Source organism: Cnephaeus nilssonii (assembly GCF_951640355.1).
Source record: "Cnephaeus nilssonii genome assembly, chromosome: 9".
In the NCBI taxonomy this organism is placed as follows: Eukaryota; Metazoa; Chordata; class Mammalia; order Chiroptera; family Vespertilionidae; genus Cnephaeus; species Cnephaeus nilssonii.
In genome coordinates, this window is record NC_137080.1 from 62,232,385 (window position 1) to 62,255,413 (window position 23,029).

The following is a 23,029-nucleotide window of genomic DNA, read 5'->3' on the forward strand; positions in this document are numbered from 1 at the left end:
CTTTTCAGAAAGCAAATGGAAAAGGGCTGAGGATGCATAGGAAAGTTACTTAAATGAGGCATTAGTTCTTTGGCCTTGTATATGGAAAAAAGTAGAAATCAACCCCTGTGGATGTTCAGATCATGAGAAATGCACCTGTCTAAATTACTCCCCACAGAAGCAGCACAGAGATGTATGCAAGCAGGCGTGAGAAAAGTGCCTTTTGAACTTATGTTAACACACTTTATAATCAAGGTGGAAATGCTGAGTACCAACATTCACAAATGATGAGTTTTGTAGTATATTTAAATTTATGATAGAAAAGCATTGTTATTCCTTATTCCTATACTGGCACTATGCTGGGGAGAATAGGGTAGAGGGGGAAAACTATTGAGAAGAAATCAAAGGAATAAAGATGAAGGCATACCCTCAGTGTAGAAGATGACCTTTTTGATACGATTGCCAGAGATTCTATCACTAGAGGTAAAAGTAATATACAAAGCACAAGCATGCAGTGCAGAACTATGAGCTTAAGTATTATTGAAAACAATATCACTTCCGTAAAAAGCCTGAACAAACAAAAACACATTTGTAGGTCTTGGGCAGAGGGAAAGGAGGAACTCGAAGAGGAAGGGAGGCTTTGCTAGCGCAGAAGTGGATCCAGGTTTGGGGAAAAGTAGTGGCAAAGTGGTAAACAGTCTACCAGAGCTGGTGTCTGTTGACTGCCACCGTTGCTATGCCTTCCCCTTGGAGGAGCAGTGATCTTCCCTGGAGAGGCTACAGACTGGTTTCATGACGTTTTTCCTTTCTTATTTCTCTCCCTTCCCAGGTACTCTAAAAAGTAACTGTTGCAAAAACCCAACCTAATGAAACCAAGACAAATAATCTCTTTCTGTAGTCATTGATGTCTGACGTTTCTTAGACTGGGGACAAAATCTACAATTCAATATATTCAACCAAACCAAATGCTTTGCTGGGTAACACTTGGATTGAACCTCATTTACAGGAAAATGTGATCAACCCTTGAATAAGAAGCATACAGGGTAGGGCAAAAGTGGGTTTACTGGTGTTTGTATGGAAAATAATCCAATAAATAATAATATAAGAATAAACTTTTTTCACATACTCAACTGTAAACCTACTTTTGCCCCACCCTGTGTATTGAGAGCCATCTCCTTTTTGAGACAGAATAAGGGGAGGAGAGAGTGGTGAGCTTCCCAGGCGTGTTTGTAATGGAAAGGATGTGATGAGAAGCTTCAATCAACTTAATTTTTGGAGGGTCAGCGTTTAGCCTGTTCCACTACCTAAAGGTGATTTGTTGTGCACAGCCATACACCCGCATACTATATGAACCATCAAGCAGTGTGACACAGCATCACTAGGTTCTGCACAGCTTCACTGTGTCCAACAGTGATGCGCCATTTTGCTTTCACCACGCATCTTTATTTGGAAGGAGCCTCATTTCAGAGTTGAAAGCAAGTATGAGGGTTCCTTCCCACACTGATCAAGCACACCTTCCAAATAAATGTCTCTCTAGGCCTCAAAAGAGGGGTAGCAGAAAGAAGGGAAAGGAAAGAAATGAGAAAAGAATAAAGAGTTGTAGAGGAGCAATAATCACAGAGGAGATTTAGGAAACATCAGTGCTTAGGCATCTCTTTGGATATCCCAGTTTGTTGATTTGGGCATGGCCTAGTCTTTGGCTCTCTAGGTGATTCTACTAGGATGTATCTGATTAGGTCCAGTCCAGTTATTTTGCTCCTGAGGACCCCAGCGCCCCAGGAGGTGACACAGCCTGCTGGTGGTCTGCTCAGCTGATTGCATATCTAGTTTCAAGACCAGCTTTGCCACTGGGCAGCCTGCCAATGAAATCATAGGGTACAAACTAATTGCTTCATTTTTTTTTGAAATCTAATATTTGACCAAGCCAAGATTCCATTTTTAAAAACTTCAAGGGTTATAGGCCAGATGAAGTTTACTGTCATGAGTATATCATATTCTCAAAATTCTTGGGTGTCATGCAACAGCTGGAATACTCAACCCTCCTACTTTTTTTTTTTCTTCAGAAAAAGTTTATCAGTGTGTTTGACAAGAGTATAAACTTAATATTTAGCAGTATTCTGATCAAGCTGTTTGACATATAAGAAACCCATTGAAATGGTTTATCTTTTCAATCTTGGCTACTGGATTGAGCTGTCTTTCTTCTTCCCATATTTCTTCATCATTAACATGGAATGCTGCAATGCCGGTGCCTGCAAATAATGCCTTTATGTGACATGCAGAAACTATAATTTTTTGAGGATTTTTTTTCTGTAATTGAGAGCTTAGCATTCACTTGAATTAGTGTTGATAGCCATCAATTAGAACTCAGGAATATCTTTTAGTTAATATTTTAGTTATATCTTAAAAGGTGTTTTTACAGATTATTTTCAAGACATTGATAAACCTTGCAAATGTGTTTATTGCCATTTTACTAGCATTTTGTTCTAGCTTTACAGGTCTTGAGAGTGTTAAAATAGTCGATCAAAATCCATGGGAATACATGTCTAGTGATCTAGGCACCTTTTGTTGGTAGCCTACAAATGTCTTTGTGAATGTACTTTTGCTTCAGACACAATTCTCTTCTTATTTTCTCCCAGTGAAATCATTAGCTTGTGTTTGTGAAATTGATGTCTGTTGTCATGGAGAGAAACAATCTCACAAATTCAATGCTGTAGAAAGTAGGGAGAAAAATGGCCTTGGAAAGACTAGAAGCTAAAATTATTGTTTGCAAATTACTCCAGTGTTAATTTGGAAGATAATTCCCACATTCTAGCTAACTTTATTTGTCTTATATATATATTTTTGGAATGTCATTAATGCAGTTTTTAGCTCATTTAAATTCAAAGTCAGATTTAAGTACAATTATTTTATAACAGCTGTTCCTAACTGCAACTTAGGAAATTTAGGAGGATAGATGCATATGAAAAATGGCTGTATATCAAACAAACATTCATTGCACATGGAAAACCAGTTGTGGGGATATCAATGATTAAAAAGCAAAAACAACACCTACACCAACCAAACCAAAGCAAAGAAAAAGTTTGCTTACATTTCTGTTAGTAGAGAAAAATATAAAGATGTATGGCCATTTAAGTAGCAAATAAAAGTAAAGAAGATCTTTAGATGAAATTAATCTCAAGTATTGAGGGAAAAAGTCAACATGTTCTTGAAAATAAGTATTCTTGGTTACAGTGAAATATGTAACTAATTTCCCTCTAGAGATGAAATGTCTTGTCAGCAGTTAAAGTTATTTATAATGGAGTTAGAATTTTCCATTTGCACTTGGGGTCTGGTAGGATGCCCAGCTTCTGTTTTATTTATTTCCCCCCTCTAAAGTCTACCATATATGATAGGTGTTTGTTCACCCAGATTTCTTTTTCATTTATTGTTTGTTATCTTTACTTTTTGTACTGAAATTTAATTGTGTAAGCATGAGTATTTTTGTTATATTCATTTTTATTCTTTGATTCAAGTAAAATAACAGCCTTCAAAATTCTTGTAATAGCATTATATATCATTTGCTTGAATATACAATTACTGGTAAAATGTATGCTGTAGGAGCAGATAGTTTTATATTTATGTCATACTGTGGCATAAACCCTAGTAAAGGTAGCCAATATAAAGTGACCTGTATGTTTAACTTACATTTAAATTATGGAAAGTGAGGGTTTTATTGGAAGACATCTGTGCCTCCTATTAAGTTGAGGTTTCCATATTTTTCCATTTGGGTTGTATTTTTTTAATGAAAGAACCAAAATTTCATAACAGACATTTTTGATCAGCTAGAACAAGTGGTGTGTTTTATTTTGATGACTAATCACGTTTAGGTTTTCCAGAAGAATTGGTGGTTTTTAGTTTCCTTAGGGGTAAGCTGAATTGAAAGTTTGCACTTCTGTTTTTTTAACTGCATGAACGAATAGAGTTTCCACCAAAAAAAAAAAAAATGATTGTCGCAATTAAGATTTGTGAGTGATATGAAATTGTTGAAATGATTGCAAATCATACATTGAAACTGAGCTTATTTAAATTAGAGAGGAAAAGATGATGGTAAAGAAATAAAGATCTTTGTGAGCAATGTGCTATGTCATAAGATGGACTGATTGTGGTAATTCAGATGCATTATTTCCTTTGGAAAACTTTCTGTTAGGCATACTAGTATACTCCTTCATATTTAGATGTTACCCTTGTTCCAAAGGACCTTACCATCTCACTGGATAGATCGGGGCCAGAGTGCTATGCAGGAATCAGATAAAATCCTAATATTCTATCCATCAGTTTGTTCCACTGACAGAACAGGACAGTCAACTCAGAAAGGAGAAATGGGCAACTTTAGACAAATTGAGTTTGAGTCCAGCAAGTTAGGATGTCTACCAGGACGAAGTAATACTGACATATCTTGTAGACATTAAGTAATGATTCCCCTTTAATTTCTATTCTAGAACGTGGTTCAGCTCGGGATTTAATTACTAAAGACATCACTGACACATCAATTGGGGCTTATTGGACCTCTGCTCCGGGAATGGTTCGAGGTTACAGGGTCTCCTGGAAATCGCTTTATGATGATGTTGAGGCTGGAGAGAAAAATCTTCCTGAAGATGCAATTCATACGGTGATAGAAAACCTGCAGCCGGAGACCAAATACAAGCTTTCAGTATTTGCCGTTTACAGCAGTGGAGAAGGAGAACCTTTGAATGGAGAAGCCACAACTGAATGTAGGTAACATCACAAATGTGTTTGGGTGTGTTAGTTACCCTCTCAAGTGACAGGAAGTTGAACTACTTGCTTTTTTCTTTTCTTTATATGATCATTGAGGACTGAAAAATTAGAACCTTGAAAGTGGTTTGGCCCTAGCCGGTTTGGCTCAGTGGATAGCGCATCGGCCTGCGGACCAAAGGGTCCCGTGTTCGATTCCGGTCAAGGACATGTACCTTGGTTGCAGGCTCCTCCCCGGCCAGGGCCCTGGTCTGGGCAGTGCAGGAAGAAACCAATCGATGTGTTTCTCTTACATCGATGTTTCTCTCTGTCTTTCCCTCTCTCTTCCACTCTCTCTAAAAATCAATGGAAAAATATCCTCGGGTGAGGATTAAAAAAACACACACAAAAACCCCAATGTGGTTTAAATTTAGGTTTATTTAGTATCTAAAATTTATACCTGCCCTAGCCGGTTTGGCTCGGTGGATAGAGTGTCGGCCTGCCGACTGAAGGGTCTCAGGTTTGATTCTGGTCAAGGGAACATACCTGGGTTGTGGGCTTAATCCCCAGTGGGGGGCGTGCAGGAGGCAGCCAATCAATGATTCTCTCTCATCATTGATATTTCTATCGCTCTCTCCCTCTTCCTTCCTCTCTGAAATCAATAAAAATATATTTAAAAATATAAAATTTATACCCCCCCACCTTTGTGGAATGATCAACTAGATAAGAAACTCAACTAGTAAAAAGATCAGGAACTATGGAAACAAAGAGAATTTGGGCATGTGAATAGCTATATTACCTTGGGCAAGTTACTTAATCTTCTTTGAGCCTCAATTTTCTAATCTGTAGAATGCAGTTTTTTAAGAATTGTCCTGAGGGTTAAATGAAACAAGAATGTCCAAAGCACCAAGCAGAGTGATTTGCCACTTAGAGATGACTGATAAATAATAGTACCTACTGAGACTATGATTAATCTCAGATGCTTTAACTCTGGTTGGTGAGGTTAAATCAAAAGTCCACTCAGTTTTCTGGTGGCTCCCATTTGCCTTAATCTCATTAATATTCTTTCTTGTGAATAATTCTGAATGACATACCATCATTTATTATCAGCTGGCTGGTAAAATATGTGTTCATATTTTTAAATTCTTTTTCCTAAAAAGTTATTTGTTAATCATGGGCATGTCTCAAAATTTATAGGGGAAAACTTTATTTCTTTTGTTTTGGGAAAATTTTAGGAAAAGAGGAAAGAATGGGGAATTCTTACATTTTCTTTTATTAGAAAGAAGTGGAGGGACTGGGTGATATTTTTGGGCAAAGAGCAATTTCAGTTAAGTCCTATATCTTGATTTTAAGTTATTCTTAAATTAAAATCTTTTGGACTGAGAGAATTCGTCTTTTCTTTTTAATGACTGGAAAAATCAATTGGCTATGTCTAAGCTTAAATTTGTGTCAAAATTAACAATATTTAAAAAAACATCAAGCTCCTTTTAGGAAATTTAAGTAGTTGGAAAAGCATATTTCTCAGATATGAAAAATATGCTTGGTTTATATAGTAATAAATGAAACTTGTGTTTGAATATGTTGGCTGATGTTGTTTAAGAATCTGGCAGAAATTCATCTCTATTTCTGACAGAAATTCATTTGTTGTAAAGAGAAGCCATGTTGTAAACTTAGGCCAGATATGACACATAAAGCTAAATTTATTTGAGGGAGTAAAAATACAATTCATGTGGCTGAGAAATTATTCAAGTATATGTATTTAGAGGAAGAAAAGTGTGTTTTTTCATTTTTTAAAAAATACCTCTCCTTCCCAAAGACTGAGTTTTCAGTTATTTATTTATGATTGAAAATCTCCACAAGGGACATGTTTTAGCCAAAAGCAAATATAGTAACAGAAATCCTAAATAATCTTTCATTTCTAAGAAGCTGGGCATCCAAGACATTTTCAGTTTTTCTTGGCTAATTGATTGATTTAAAGGTGGGGGAAGATAAAGCCCTCTTTTGAACTAGCAGTAGACTAAATAGGAATGAAACATACACTTTATAGAATATATGCAAACTGCTTACACATCTAAGCAAATATGAGAGAATCCGGTCACTTTTGTTTGCTCTACTACCATGTTGTTGTTTTACTTTGCCCACTTTGTGGAAAGCAAAGCAGTTTAGAAAGTATTTGAGAAATCAGAGTCAGATGTGGTATTTAGGTGGTGGGTGAATCCTAAAGTGTGGCTAACTGGGCAGAGTCACTAGGTCATGCTCATAGAGTTCCTTATAAACTTCCGAGGGGGCATTTTGCAAACATTTTCAGGATTGCTTTCAACTCAGAGACATGGTATGCAGGCTGTTGATAGAATGAAAACCGTGCGTTGTGGCTGTAAAGCCAGCAGATGAGAAACTTTCCACTGGCCCTCCAGTGCTGGTTTAGCAGAGAACAGTAGGTGTTGGAAAGCTTCTGAGAGTTACTGAAACAGGAATAGAACTAACAATGTGAGTATTACAGCATTACATAACACGTGGCACACCTATCAATGAAGTAAAAATTGATTTTTATTTATGGGAAGCCAACAAAGCTTTTTAAAATTTCTCCCTAAAATCCAAGTTTTCTATTACAACTAGGATGAGGTATGTTGTACTTTATTTAACTTCGATTCCTTTAGTGTCTCCTCTTCCTCTTACACGGATTCTCATCAGATTAGGGCCCTCCTGTCATGACCCCATTTAACCCTCATTACCTCCCTAAAGGTTCCATTGCCAACTACCACCACATTGAAGGTTATGGCTTTAACATAAAATTTTGGGGAGACACAATTATTCAGCCCATAATATGTGTCATAATTTTTTCTTCTTTGCATGCCTTGTAAGTTTTATTTGATGCTAGACATTGTGAATTTGTTGGATGCCAGATATTTTTATATTCTTATAAACATCTTTAATTTTTATTCTGGGATGTAGTTAAGTTACTTGGAATTGGTTTGATCTTTTAGAAACTTATTTTATCCTCTGTTAGAGATAGACAAAATAAACCTTTATTTTTACAGCTAATTGTGCCCCATTACTGGGGCAATAACCTCTGTAGTACTATACATGACATTCCAAGAATTTGGAGGTTTTGTACTCTGGTTAGGAGGAACATTTCTGGCTATGTGGGATCTCTAGGAATTGCTACGTCTGCTCTTTTTGGGTGGTTCTTTCCTTCATTTTGGGTAGTTTCCTCATACATAAGCACTGATTAGTACTGGAGGGCCTTTTGTAGATTTTTTGGAGTTTTTTCTCTGTAACACCATCTCCTCTATAGTACTCAGTTCCGCAAATCTAGGGGCCTTGGACTCCCCAAAGTTGCAAAAACCATCTCCTGAATTAAGGGAGACCACCATGCTCCCCCTGGATCCTCCTTCCTGTCGTGGAGCTGAAAACTCTTCCTAAGTAATGAGCCAGGGTGAGCATAAAGTGAAGTCGCATTCATTTCTCATCTCTCAGGGATCACTGTCCTAGGCTATCTGCTGTCCAATGTCTGAAAAATATTTTTCTATATATGTATATTCTTAAATTTTTTAGGTTTTTAGTTGTTTCAGATGGTCCTTGTCCATTTGAACATGAAACTTTCTCTTAGAATCAAGAAAGATTCTTGCCCTAGCTGGTTTTGCTCAATGGATAGAGCATTAGCCTACAGACTGAAATGTCCCAGGTTCAATTCCAGTCAAAAGCATATGCCTGGGTTGCAGGCTTGATCCCCAGTAGGGGACATGCAGGAGGCAGACAGTCAATGATTCTCTGGCATCACTGATGTTTGTATCTCTATCCCTCTCCCTTCCTCTTTGAAATCAATAAAAATATATTTAAAAATGAAAGATTCTTTGCATTGTTTCTTTAAGCTTTAGTTTCTTCCTATAGAAAATGCTTATGGCTTTTGAATTGCTAAAATATTATTAAACTGAATGAAATAATCCTGCTTATAAACTCTGATTATGTATAAGAAAAAGGATATGTTGGCTATTTATGGGCATTGATAGAATTATTAATAATTGTGAAATATTAATAAAGATAATTTAATAATAAATTACTATATAGTAATCAAACACTTTTTACATACAGTGCTTCCTAAAACACTCAGTATTATCTTTAGAGCTCTTGAGATATTTTTATATGTTAAGTTTCATTTTCCTTTGGTTCATAGTCTTACATACTCATGGCAATCACAAAGAACAGTGTTAACTATAGTCACTCTGGCTAGTCATTTGTGGACTGTACCTTTTTCTTAAAAGACCCAAACAAGACTTCTGACTCCGCATTCATGATTTTTGCTATCCCCCACAGCATGTTTGCTACAGTAATTTTTTAAAGATGGAAATATAATAAAAAGTTTAAGAGCTCATCTCTGGAAATGGATCTTTAGAATGCAAATAGGAAATTCCTGCTATATGAACCTCTATTTTTTATTTATTAGCCAGTTGAAGAAAAAGAACATCTTACTGTGATCTCACTGAGATTAGGCTCACACGCTATTGTGAATTTATGAGAGACCATGATGCTCAGCAAGAGAACAGTGTACATATTGAAGAAACCATAGATAGTGTATTTGCACATAAATGGGGAGGTGGACATATATATTTTCTTTCAACATGGTACACATTGTAATCTTTTTTTTTTTTTTTAATCTCACAGTATCCCAAGATTCGAGAACCTTGAAAGTGGATGAAGAAACGGAAAACACAATGAGAGTTACCTGGAAACCAGCACCAGGGAAAGTTGTCAACTACCGTGTCGTATACCGCCCCCGCGGGGGAGGAAGGCAGATGGTTGCCAAAGTGTCACCCACGGTCACCTCAACAGTGCTAAAGCGGCTTAAACCCCAAACCACGTATAACATCACAGTCCTCCCAATTTACAAGACAGGAGAAGGAAAGCTTAGGCAAGGATTGGGAACAACAGGTACAAAGCAATAACGTTTTTGGAAAGTGTGTCATATTTTAAGGAAGACTTTAAGCATCTACTTTATTTGTGTCTAAATTAATTCTGTAATAAATTAAATTAGAATAATTTGATAGGATGCCTAATGGCCTATTATTTTTTACCAATCGAGTTCCCAGTAAAGTGATTTTACGTATTAATGCTCCAATGCTAATCTAATATTCTGAATTGTCAGAGTTGTTTACACTTCTGCTTGAGGAGCACTCTGTGAATCAGCATTTTTACTGTGTATTGTATATTGTGATATCAGCCTTAATTTTTCTATAAATATACATTTTGAAGTGTTTTGTTTGTGATGATTCTCATGTATGCCACTTTGATTTATTATTGTAGGGGCTAATTAAAAACCCCAAAGCCTAGTCTTATGAATAATATTTTAAAATCTTATTTTTACAGCTTCTCGATTTAAGTCACCCAGGAACCTCAAAACATCTGACTCAACCATGTCCAGCTTCCGAGTGACTTGGGAGCCTGCCCCCGGGGAAGTGAAGGGTTACAAAGTCACGTTCCACCCGACAGGGGAGGAAAGGACACTGGGAGAGTTAGTGGTTGGACCTTATGACAACACAGTTGTTTTGGAGGAACTTAGGTAGGAATGAACTATATTTGGTTTGTGTTAGAAGACTGAATAACTTATGTAAATTAGCAGGCCTGGCACAGCAGAGTTTGCCAGCAACTGAAGTTGCTTTCTCACTCTTGGTGCTGGTGAAGTTGAGGTAGGATTCAGAGACTAGCAACAGAATTTAGGCCTGAGCAGGTTTTATTTTGGTAATGTTTTAATGATTTTTGTGTTAAGTGATCAGGGATGGATGGCATTTTTTCAATAACCCCCTGTTTTAAAAAAAATTAGCATTCCTATTACACAATTTTGCTAAAAGCAGCTCTTCCCCAGGAAGGCCTGTGGCGATGTGTGGGTTCCTGCGCCTTCTGGAAAGGCCCAGGTGACTCACACGGGGCTTCTGAGTGTGACTCCTCTCCTGGGGTGGGCCCTGGAGAGAGAAGGTGCCAGCTGGCAAGATCGGGGAAGGGTGAGCTGATTAAAAGTCTCGCTCCAGGCTGTGCAGTGGAAAACAAGGAAGTTTGAGTTTGAACAGCACCCTACATTCATTAAAGTGGGAAGAATGGGCCACTGTGCAGTGCCTTTTTAAAAGTTTGTTTGTTTCAGCCCTTCATTCAATGATATTGAAGTCCATATAAAAGCTTGCTATTTACTTGATAAAGAATAGGGAGGAGGAAGTTTACTGAGCCTACCATGTGCCAGGCATTGCGCTGGGTGCTTTATGTTACCTTGCAAGGTACAACATTTAAGTTATTTTCTTTAAGCTCATTGCTTAGAAGCAGTAAGGGTGCAGCTCCTTCCTTGACATGCTCAGTGGCATATGGAGATTCTACACCTGGTAGAAAGGCAAGATGGAAGCTGGTGCTGTGAAGCCCTACTAGTCCTAGCTAGCTTCCCTTGATACCTCACACTATCAGCTCAAACTAGAATGTGATGCAAATTCTTTTTCTTCTCTTGAAAAGTTATGCATTATAACTTACTTTGAGTAGTGAAAGTTTGTAAACGAAGATTGATGTCTCTCACAAAGCAAAAACTGCTACCACTTGGGGCAATTATACATACAGACTATATGTTTTCACATTTCAGGGCAGGTACCACCTACAAGGTAAATGTTTTTGGAATGTTCGATGGAGGAGAAAGTTCACCACTTGTTGGACAAGAAATGACAACCCTTTCTGACACAACTGTAATTCCATATTTATCCTCTGGTAAGAAATTGAGTGACATTTCCCTAAGAAACCTCAATATTATCAAACTATTTCAAATATTCATCATTAGGTTAATCATACAATGAAAAGTGACTATAAAAATGTTACACTAAAATTTATGTAAATAATTTTCGTACTTAAAAATTTCCTAAAAAATCCAGTTAAGCATACCTTTCACATTATAGTTTTAAGGCTTTTCTTGTCAGCATTGCATTCATTACCTAGGACTATTTTATTTAAAGATGAGTTTTACGATAGATAATATACATTTTCTCTCTTTTTAATGACTAAAAGGCAATTTGATATTGTTAAAGTAATGGCAGAAATGATTCATCTGGGCTGAGCCAGCAAAGTCGGGTTACATAAATAGGTGGGAACCACTACTTGGGAAGCAAAATGGTAACATAAACCCTTTAGACATTTTTGCGCTTGCCACGATTACAGCTTTCGGGTACATGAAGCTAGTTTTGAACATTCTTAGAGGTGCAAGTGGTGGGTAGAATTTACTTCTAAATATTTCCCATCATTTGCTAAAAAAAGAGTAAATCTGGGCCGTCCAGGAGCAGGCTTGCAAAGGCTTAGGTGCTTAGAATGGCATTTGGGAATCCGAAATCCTGACTTAGTGTATAATACACGATGACAACTTTGCAGTGTGATGAGCATTGTGTAATTTCCCCCCATGACTTCTTTTTGTAATAGAAAGATCAGAGGTGAACATAGCGAGAGGTGGGAAAGTTCACAGCTGGTAATGGAAGCTCCTGGAAAAAAGAGCATTTGAAAATATGCATGTGGACAAAATAAAACGTCAGATCTTGCTGTTTTGCTTTAATGTTCTATTGTTTCTCCTATGATGATATTAACTGACTTGTATTTTTATTTTGTAGCTTGTGCACTGAGGATATTGGGATTATTCTCTCTTTCCAAAGCACCCTAGCTTTGTATCAGTGTTTGTGCTTATTGTCTCTACTGCTCTCAATTTGTATATTTGTTTGCCTACTTTTCCTAAATTGTCTTTCTTCTCTCTTGATTTTTTAAATGTGCAGACTTTACTATCTGTATTTACCTGGTTGTTAGATATAGCAGATAACTGAGCAGTTAATAACTATATCATGTAATAGCTACCAGGTTTTAAAACAATGATCTTTACTTTAAAAAGGTCTAATTTTGAGTTATGTTCCTATTCCTTCATAATACATGTAGTAGTTATATGGAAACTTAATTAGTTTAATAGATTTTTTTGGCTCATTAAAACCTTCCCTAGCTTACACATTTTATCAGTTCATCTCATACTTGTCTGCTAATGAACACTGAATATTATAGAAAAATGCAAATCTAATCTTTAGATCACATTACATTTTTATTAAAATTTTAACACCTTAGAGTTAGATGACTGTACATTCACATTTATTTCAGCTCTTGAGTTTGTGAGCTCATTCAAATTTATAATGATAGTTTAATTTGTCTCCAGGGTCTACAACTGTGGCCAGGAATTATAGTCACAGATGAAGGAAACATTTGCCACTGAAATAATCATAGGAGGAATTGATGACTCTCACGACTGTTTTTGAGGTTAATAAATCACATGGACATATTTTCAGAGTCTCAAATTCCAAAGCTACAAAACTGAAACAGTTAGGCAGCACTGAGCATCTGGGGGGTGGCAGAGGCATGGCTAGGAAGTAACCCGCTGAGAATGTGCCCCTTACTCTGTCCTGTCTCACCGTTGCCATGTCAGGGATGGAGTGTCTCACCAGAGCTGAAGCAGACCTGATGTTGCTGGTGGACGGATCGTGGAGCATCGGCCGGGCAAACTTTAGAACTGTGAGGAGTTTCATTTCTCGTATTGTGGAGGTCTTTGAGATTGGCCCCAAAAGAGTACAAATTGGTAGGTCTGATGATATTGAAGGCATTTAGACACTTTCATTATCTCTTTTATATATGCTAATACCAATGGCGTTATTTTAGGTCTTGCTCAGTACAGCGGGGACCCCAGAACAGAATGGCAGTTAAATACTCACAAAGACAAGAAGAGTTTGATGCAAGCGGTGGCAAACTTACCGTACAAAGGAGGCAATACGCTCACAGGTGAGTCAGGGTGGTTCTGTTTTAGCTCTTGTTTTTGGTCAACGCTTGTGGCTAAATAATAACGTGATTGATTTTCTTTTAAAAATTCCACTAGGCATGGCTTTGAATTTCATTCGCCAACAGAGCTTCAGAACCCAAGCTGGAATGAGGCCTAGAGCTAGAAAAATTGGTATTCTTATCACCGATGGAAAGTCCCAAGATGATGTTGAGGCACCTGCAAAGAAGCTCAGGGATGAAGGCGTAGAGCTGTTTGCTGTTGGTAAGCACTGGAAAGGATAGCAATGCTCTAGGCGTTACAAAAGCTGAGGATATTTTTGTAGTTAAAAATATTTTCTGAAGTGTGAAAACAAACAAACACCTTTTCCCTATCACATAATTTATCAAAATGACGTGCCAGGGAGTTGATTCGTGCTCTCCTTGTAATGAGACAACAATTACATGTCTTCTTGGAAGAAAGGAATGGCTCAAGAGGACAGATGTACTCTTAATAGGGTTTCAGAAAAGTCCTGTTTGGTTTTCCATGGTACCATGTTTATTTTTGATATCCATTACTTTACTTTTCAGAAAAAAAAAATTTGAAGAGACACTTTTTGGTGAAAAATTGATGCTAGAAGCATTGAGAAGTAATTAATTCATAATAGCCTTCAGTTTATATTATTTTTTTATATGTTTCTATTTTGTAAGTATAGGTAGGTAATCCTTTTATTGTTGAGGAAAAGGATGCATATGTTCTAGTTAACCTTGACTGTGTAAGGGTAGCTTGTAAAATTTTTATTTCATTCCATGAATTTTTTCTTTTAATTAGTACATATCCATTTCATTTTGAGGTATCAAAAATGCGGATGAGCTTGAGTTGAGGATGATCGGATCGGATCCCGATGAGATCCACGTATACAATGTGGCAGATTTTGAGTCACTCTCCAGGATCGTGGATGACCTCACCACTAACTTGTGCAACAGTGTAAAGGGCCCAGGTAAGGGTAGCCCAGGGTTTCCATCCTCAGCACTGTAATATTTTGGGCCAGATAATTCCTGTTTTGGATGGGGGGAGGGGACTCCTTTGTGCATTGTGAGATATTTAGTAGCATTCCTGTGCCCTGCTCATCGGAAGCCAGTAGCATCCCCTGATTTGTGACAACTAAAAATCTCTTTAAATGTCTGCTGAGGAGAATGCTACCCCTGACTGAGAATCACTGGTTTAGTCCCTGATTTGTTTCAGATGCCATCAAATTTGAAATGACTTCTAGCTTATTTGAGGATACTTTTAATTATATGTCCCTGTGCGCGCACACACACAACACACACACACACACACACACACACACACACACACACACACACACAGAGAGAGAGAGAGAGAGAGAGAGAGAGAGAGAGAGAGAGAGAGAAATGGAGATTGGGGAAGAGAGATGCTTTCTTTTCTAAAGAATCTTTGCTCTATAATTATTAAGTTTCTATTAAATGGTTATTCTTATTCCCAGACATTTGTTTTCTAAAATTTGGTAACATTTTTTTCCCATTAAGAATGAAAGAGGGGTCTTATATATGATTTGCTTTGCCTCAACTATAGATGATCAGATATGATACTTTGTCACTTGTAACCCTTAAATATACAGAGACATTGCAATTTTAGAGTTTACACTTTTAGAAATGATAGAATCTGTCTTTACATGTGAAGAAACTGAAGTTAAATTACTCAGGGTCAAATGGTTAGAGATGTCTATAGAGGTCTTTGAAGAAAAGTAGGTATTGATAAGGAATTAAGATTTAGAAATAAAATTATGGAACTGAATTTGTACTGACAAAGGATAGTATAAAATGATTATTTTTTATAGATCACAGGACAAAACACAATGAGCACCAAAATGGAAGGTTTTTGGAAAATTAATGATATTCTTTTAAGTCCTTGTAATGCAATGCAGATTATGGTAAAGATGGACTTTTATTAATTTGTTCTGGTTTTGGAAAAGTTGGAATGAATTTTACAAACAATGTGGTAAAATTTTTCACATGCCTTGGGCACTAGGGATACATTTATTTGACTGTTCCTTCTTGAGTTTCTCACTCCAAACTTTTGCAGATTTTCTTTTTGGATTTTGTACAACAGGCTGACCTTTTCCCTGGAGAAATGGACCAGCCAGGAAGCCAGAATTTGTAGGCTTCTGGCTCTGGATTAGCTGAGAGAGTTGTAGTTTTATTTAGTTGGAGAGAACTTTGAATAGGGATGAAAACATCTTTTATCTATTTTCCTTTATTTTATTTTTTGTCAACTATGTAATAGTTGCATTCATTCTAGTTTCCCAGACAGTAAAATTGCTTGATAATTTTGTAGGCTTGATTATGACCCAAGTACAATAAAGGTTAGGATACTAAGAATGGAAATGCTTTCTACAGCTTTGGCTTACAAAGAAAGTAGAAAGAATTTATATGAAAATGATTTGCCATGCTCATGGAGTCACTGAATTAATTCTCTTTAAATTTTTATTTGTATGTGTTTCTAGTGGTCTGATGGAGCTTAATATTTCTATATTTATCAATATTTATTCCAGATATTGTTCTGTGTTAGTCATTTCTCCTATATCTACCCACAGAGAGCACAATCACAGACAGTATGATTTTACCAAATTAAAAAAAGTTGGTTATTATTTCTCTCTCTTTTGAGTATGAAAGTGGTTAATTTCTCTTACCACTGAACTAGGTCCTGTAGGGGAATAAACATGAATAAGAAATCAATTCAGAGCGCAACCTATAGTTAAAGAGATAAGACATGAATACAAATAATCAAAATGATAATGAGCTTACCATTTGCAGCAACCTGGATGGAATTGGAGAACATTATGTTAAGTGAAATAAGCCAGTCAATGAAAGAAAAATACCACATGATCTCACTCATTTATGGATAATAAAGAACATTATAAACTTGAACAAAAAGATAGATACAGAGGCAGTAAAGCATCAAACAGTCTGTCAAATTACAGCAGGAAGGTTAGAAAGAGGTGGGGAAGATAAGAGATCAATCAAAGGACTTGTATGCATGCATATAAGCATAACCAATGGATGCAAAACTCTGGGGGGTGAGGGCATATATGGGAGTGGGGTGGGGGGGGGGCAATGGTAAGATATGTATACACATAATACCTTAATAAAAAAAATTGAAAAAAAACAAAAACCCAAAATGATAATGAGGGCAGTGAACTTGGGTGGTGCCAATAGTGATAATGACAATGCACTTGTCAAGTCCCATATCCTTATTTACTGATTATAAATTAAGATTTGTATTGATTATAAATTATTAAGTTTACTAGATTATAAATTGATTACAAGGCTAGAGACAAGAGAAAGTATCCAAAGGATGAGTCAGAGGTTTTGAGAATAGGTGATTGGGAAACTGGTGATGACATAAGGAAGAATAGGATCAAGTTTCAATGAGAGAAATGAGCTCAAGAACCCTCTGGTCACCCAATCAGAAATGTCTTATGGGTAATGGGCCTCTATCATGATTTACTGTAGCCACTTAGTATGTGAAAGGATGTGTGAACAAGCTTAATTTGGAAACTAATAATGTTTCAATCTAATTTCAAATGTTATCACTTTGATGTTATAATAATGAAAAAAGTATATGTACTTTATTTCCACTTGTAGGTGACTTGGAAGCGCCTTCTAACCTAGTTATTTCAGAGCGAACTCATCGTTCTTTTAAAGTGAGCTGGACTCCTCCTTCTGACAGTGTGGATAGATATAAGGTGGAATACTACCCAGTTTCTGGAGGGAAACGTCAAGAAGTGAGTAATCAATACCTATAGTCCACTTCTCCCTGATGTTCAGAATGGGTCCTCTTCATTAGGGCCCTGAGAAAAATGTTGCATGTGGAGCAAGAAGAATGTAGAGCTGTGCAGAACTGAGTCAGCAATGGTGCTTTCTATTTTTTTGTTAGCAAACACTTCCATTTAAGTTTAATTAAAGTGAAAGAGCTTTGCTTAAATTCTTAAGGTCTCTAAGAATTGAAGGATATCAATATGATTTTAAATTAAATTTAATTAGAGGATGCTTCATTGGTTCATGAATTTATACTAGAATCATAGAGTTGGAAGAGAACATTAAAGATGATCTAGTTTTACACACTCATTTTACAAATAAGGAAACAATAGCTGGGAGAATAAATTACATGAATTGTCCAAGATTGTAATCTGGTAATTTACAAAAAACAAAAGACAATGGTCTTACTGAAATATAATTTCTAAGCTCATTGCAATTAACTACTTTATAGTAGATAAGAAGAAAGTGATTATAATATGTTGTTATTGTTTAAAATTTTCCTCTATAGTTTTATGTGAGCCGACTGGAAAGTAGCACAGTACTGAAAGATCTGAAGCCTGAAACTGAGTATGTTGTGAATGTGTATTCGGTAGTAGAAGACGAATATAGTGAGCCTCTGAAGGGCACAGAAAAAACCTGTAAGTAAGACTAAAAATAAAAATTTGTTCTTTTGTTTTTGAAGATAAAGAGATGACAGCCCATGTGGGATTTTCTCAGTCTTCTGAATCATTCCTTTATTCAATATCCATTCAACAAATATTTACTGAGTGCATTCTTTGTGTAGGTGTTCAATAAATACTCACCGGTTTCTGCTCTTACTGGATGCTCCTGCCATCATGGGGCCCACTGGTGGAATGAGTAGTAATAGCTGTGATAACTTAGAGTGCAACGTACCTATCATAGCGTTATTCACTTCTTAAGGAAAGATACCATGTGGGGAGTGGGACTAAGATTAAGAAGAGGAGCTGTACAGAGATGATCTATTTTCCTTCTGTTGAAGGCCAGATCTTCCTGCTGGCAATATCTTCCCATTGTTTTTCTGTCCTTTGCCCTTGGGCCTTTCTTTACTAGAGAAGTTCTAATGGGTTTAACTTTGAGTAGAACTTTGAGGAGAGATGTTTCTCACTCCTATTCCTGGTAGGGTTTATGAAGCCATATGAAAATACTCTTCCTTTCTTCCATTTTCTTGTCTGGGCTCCAGAGGAAAGGGAGGCCACTTGTAAGAGAAGGGAGTGGGTACACTGTCCAAGGCAGAAACTGACTCTACCTATTGTTCCGTTCCTTAGGTCTTTATCTCTTTTCTTATTTACCTTCATATTAGACCACAAGAATAGAAAATAATGTATTTCATAGTAGGCAGGATTAATTTAATAATTCTTTAAACTCAATCTTTTTTTAAGCTATATGGGTATTAAGTGAAGAGGAAACTGTAAACCTTTCACTCTGCCTCATGGACTTGACTCCAAAAAAATCCATAAATCCCCAAAGTTCCAGTTATTAATGTATGGCACTCTCAGTTAAAGTTTTTTTAAGAAAGGTGAAATAAGATACTATGTTGGTTACTTATGTATGGAATTCTGTGATTGAAGAAAGAAAATAATCAAATTAGAGATGTTCCAGAAAAAGAGATTGAAATCTCAGGAAGCTGGTATCTATTTTGGCTTCCATGTAGACTCAATAGAATGCTATTTGAAATTTAAACTTTCTTCCTCCTACAAAACTAGAGGCCCGGTGCACGAATTCATGCATGGGTGAGAGTCCCTAGGCCTCCTTGTTGGCAATTGGGGCTGATTGGGGCTGTGGGAGGTTGGCCAGCCAGCCAGGGGGAGGACTGAGGGAGGTTGGCGGGAGGTTGGCTGGCTGCGATGGGTTGACCAGTCATTCGGTTGCTTAGGCTTTTATATATATAGATAGTTCTAACTCATAGTCCTGAGTGTGAGGTAGCAATGAACAATGAGATTAGGGTTTTTGGATGGGGAGGAGAGGATGATATTAACTCTCATTGATTTCTCATAGCAGCCCATTATCTATTTACCATATATAAATGCCAATAACTAAGTAGGAAACAATTAAAAAATGAGTAAAATGACAGAAATTAGACTGATGTCTGTTTTTCCATCCCAACAGTGCCTGTTCCTGTGGTCAGCTTGAATATTTATGATGTTGGCCCTACCACCATGCATGTGCAGTGGCAGCCAGTGGTAGGGGCTACTGGCTACACTTTGACATACGAACCCATCAATGCCACAGAACCGACAAAACCCAAAGAGGTGGGAGATACTGTTTCTTTTTCATTGGGCCTTCCTGAGACTTCTCAGATTTATAGTCCTTATTAACTGCAGTTACTTATGAATTAACTCATTTATACCCTTGCACACAAAACAGAAAAATAGAAAATTAAATTTGTGGGCTGTGACACATTTTAGAAAACATTGGCCTGAAAAAGAAAATGCAGTTCAGAAAAATTAAAAATGAAAGTTGTGTTATAATCAATGGGCTTTAATTGGTTGTTCCCATTAAGTGGAAATGTTTGATTTGAATGTCTGATTTCCCCTGGGCATGTCCATATGCAGATGCGCGTTGGGCCAGCAGTGAATGATGTGCAGCTGACTGAACTCTTTCCCAACACCGAGTACATGGTCACGGTCCAGGCCGCCCTGCATGACCTCACTAGTGAACCTGTCACTGCTCGGGAAGTCACCTGTAAGACATTGCTAATTTTGCATCTTTCCTTTTGCTGTAACAATAATGTTCATTAGGCCTTTTCTTTTACCCAATGATGCTAACCACCATTTGATTATTTGTACATAAATTATAGGATTGTTACTCGTGGCAATCAAATTTGAGAATTAAGATTAATTCTAGATTTAGGGCAGCATCTTAAGTTTATTCTAGGACTTACTTTTTTTTTATTTCACATTTAACATGCCCAATATTGAGATGTATCTTATAATCAGTGTTATCTTTAAATTATTCTTAGCCAGATGTTTATCAAGGCATAAAACATAAAACAATGGTACATCTTACAATTGATGTTGTTGTAGATCCATGAAATACATGGATCTACATGTATTTGGCGAGAATGGAATGTTGGCGAGAATGGAATGTTGGGTGAGTGTGGTTTGGAGGAAGATATTTGGTTTAAGATCAAGATGTTACAAATTTTTACTAAAGTAGAAACTCTATGGCACATATGAATAAGTTTCAATTATATGAATTAATCAATCACCTCAATCCAAAAATATATTGATCATCTATTATACTTCAATCACTGTGCTAGGGGATGGGTCAATAATAATTATAAAGCAGCATAGAGCACATCGATTCCTTCCTGGTTTGCACTTCTCTTGATTATCACTTTTTGTGCTTCCTGTTTGTTTTATAACCATTTTTTTAAAAGTGACAATGATTGCACTTAGGACCTTTGCCTGACCTAGCTGAGAGTTTTGTTTCATGGTTTGTTGAGGTGGGCATGCTGGGATAAATGACTTGGCTTAAATTTGTTGAGCCTCAGACCACATTTCTAGGAAAATAAAGTAGGTTGGAAGGAATCTTCCTAGGGGGAAAAGAGCCTGAGACAAAAGCATGATGGAGCAAAGCATGCTTGGTGGGGCCATATAAATTCATGGACAAAAAAAAATCACATTTTATGTTATATCTGTTTGAAGCTGGTGTTTTCATCAAAATGTGTTAGTGGCAGATGGAAAGAGTTGGGAGCCACCCAGGATGAAGACCCATAGTGGGCTGAAAGACAAATGTGGCCATGGATTGGCATATAGGGCTGGACTTTAATTCTATATGGGAGAGGGGAGCACAGAGAAATAAAAAGATTGAAGGGATGGAGGTGCTGAAATGGAAGTGGAGAGAGAGATTCAAGAAGAGAGATGTACAGAGTTTCAATAAGAGACAAAGGAAATTGGCAGCTAGAAAGAGTGAGATATATCTCATATAACAACAGAAAACCTTGTTATTAGTGATCCTCCTCCCATTCTTTTTAAGGAAAAGCTTTGTTTGACTTGGTAAAAATTTATCATTTGTATTTTCTCCTAACCATTTAGATTTCTGTGGATTTTCTTATAAGCTTATTGGATGCTTACTTTTGACTCATCGTCATTTTTCACTCTCATAACAAGTTATTTTCCTATTACATTATTATGGGAGCTGGACTCTTTTGATTTTGTTTTTTACCTTAATCAATTTAAATACCTGCTAAAGAAACATGAGCCATAAATTTGTGGTGAATTATGATACATTATGCAAACAAGATCTTATTGAAATAGAGTAGAAGAAATTAACACACATGTGAGAAGTAGATTTGTCATAAACATTTCAATTTATTCTATTTTTTTTAAAAAGGCTTCTTAAAAATAATTCAGCTCTACCTGGTAGAATCATAGTACTTTTATCATCGTAACCATTTTTTTAGATATTTGGCTGCACACCTTTAAGTTTTCTCCAAACAACTTCTCGAAAGCTTATGTAGATTCTTTAGAGTTTCCTGTTTGAGAATCACATCTGGACCTCATTTCTCATGCACCTCCAGTGCCTTTACCTAAACCTCGAGATCTGAAACTCAGAGACGTGACCCACAGCACCATAAATGTCTCCTGGGAGCCTGCACCTGGAAAAGTCCGAAAATACATTGTTCGCTACAAAACACCAGAAGAGGATGTCAAACAGGTAGGATGGAGAGTGGAATCATTTGTTTTCCTAGCAGGTTTAACAAAAGAACCTAAACAATATAGTTGATAGCATGTTTTAAATATTGTCATTTTATTAATATAGTGTTGAAAAAATGTTATATTAATAAATCACTTTTTGAATATAGATAATATATTGGACTGTCTTGCACTTATCATTATATATATATATATATATATATATATATATATATATATATATATATTAATAATCTCAAAAACATCACACCTTAGAGAGTTATATAATTTAGGTGGTATTTCATTTTCATCCAGTTGCCTTACTGTATATGGTTTTCTGCATTCTATGAATTACTAAAAAAATGTCAATAATGTTTCTAAAAATAAAAACTAGCAAGGGGATATGGGGAGTTTGTCCAATAATAGGAAGATAGGACAATTGAAAAGGACAGAGAGAAAGGATGAATATGTTGTTAGAGGAGTATCCTTTTGACAGTGAATGTTTTTGAGTAAATATGGGGTGGGAAGCTGTTTCCATGACAACCTGACTCAAAGAGGGAGCAAATTGAGGGGCTTCTCCAGTGAATGGGTTTAAAACGTGTGTGTGCTTGGGATGGGGGCATTAATGTTAAAATCTTTGGCATATAGAAATAGCTTCTCTGGGTACCCAGTTACTGATTGTGCTGTCATTTGGGTTCCATAAAAGCTAATTTATCCATGTGCACACATTCACTTCATCATGGGTTTCAATTTCAAAAGAGGTACAATGACCAGTGGGTCTCACAGGGTTCTTGTGCATAGCAAATCAGATAATGCACAGGACAACATTTCCAAAAGAAAGAAGGCAGTGATATAAAGTGAAACCCTTGAAAAATGATTCAGTTGTTTGAATCCGTAGGCAGTCATCATTTACCGTGTCAGATATGGCTCTAGTACATACTTCTTTTTTCCACTTCAGAAACATAGGAACTGTCTCATTTCTGGTCTCATGCAAATTGGAAAACATTGCTTTCTTTGGTACCACA

At 36.6% G+C, this 23,029-nt stretch overlaps 1 protein-coding gene across 3 annotated transcripts in view; it reads left to right on the forward strand.

The window, feature by feature from the left end:
- Window positions 1-23,029, forward strand: part of COL12A1 (collagen type XII alpha 1 chain) — a 111,131-nt gene that overhangs the window by 29,887 nt on the left and 58,215 nt on the right. For all 3 annotated transcript variants that reach the window (XM_079781430.1, XM_079781432.1, XM_079781431.1), the window contains exons 14-26: window positions 4,458-4,730; window positions 9,373-9,639; window positions 10,075-10,267; window positions 11,324-11,445; window positions 13,181-13,330; window positions 13,411-13,530; window positions 13,625-13,789; window positions 14,358-14,504; window positions 17,173-17,312; window positions 17,855-17,984; window positions 19,474-19,616; window positions 19,920-20,049; window positions 21,890-22,026. In XM_079781430.1, the coding sequence (XP_079637556.1) occupies window positions 4,458-4,730; window positions 9,373-9,639; window positions 10,075-10,267; window positions 11,324-11,445; window positions 13,181-13,330; window positions 13,411-13,530; window positions 13,625-13,789; window positions 14,358-14,504; window positions 17,173-17,312; window positions 17,855-17,984; window positions 19,474-19,616; window positions 19,920-20,049; window positions 21,890-22,026 (2,117 nt within the window). The remainder of the gene's footprint in view (window positions 1-4,457; window positions 4,731-9,372; window positions 9,640-10,074; window positions 10,268-11,323; window positions 11,446-13,180; window positions 13,331-13,410; window positions 13,531-13,624; window positions 13,790-14,357; window positions 14,505-17,172; window positions 17,313-17,854; window positions 17,985-19,473; window positions 19,617-19,919; window positions 20,050-21,889; window positions 22,027-23,029) is intronic.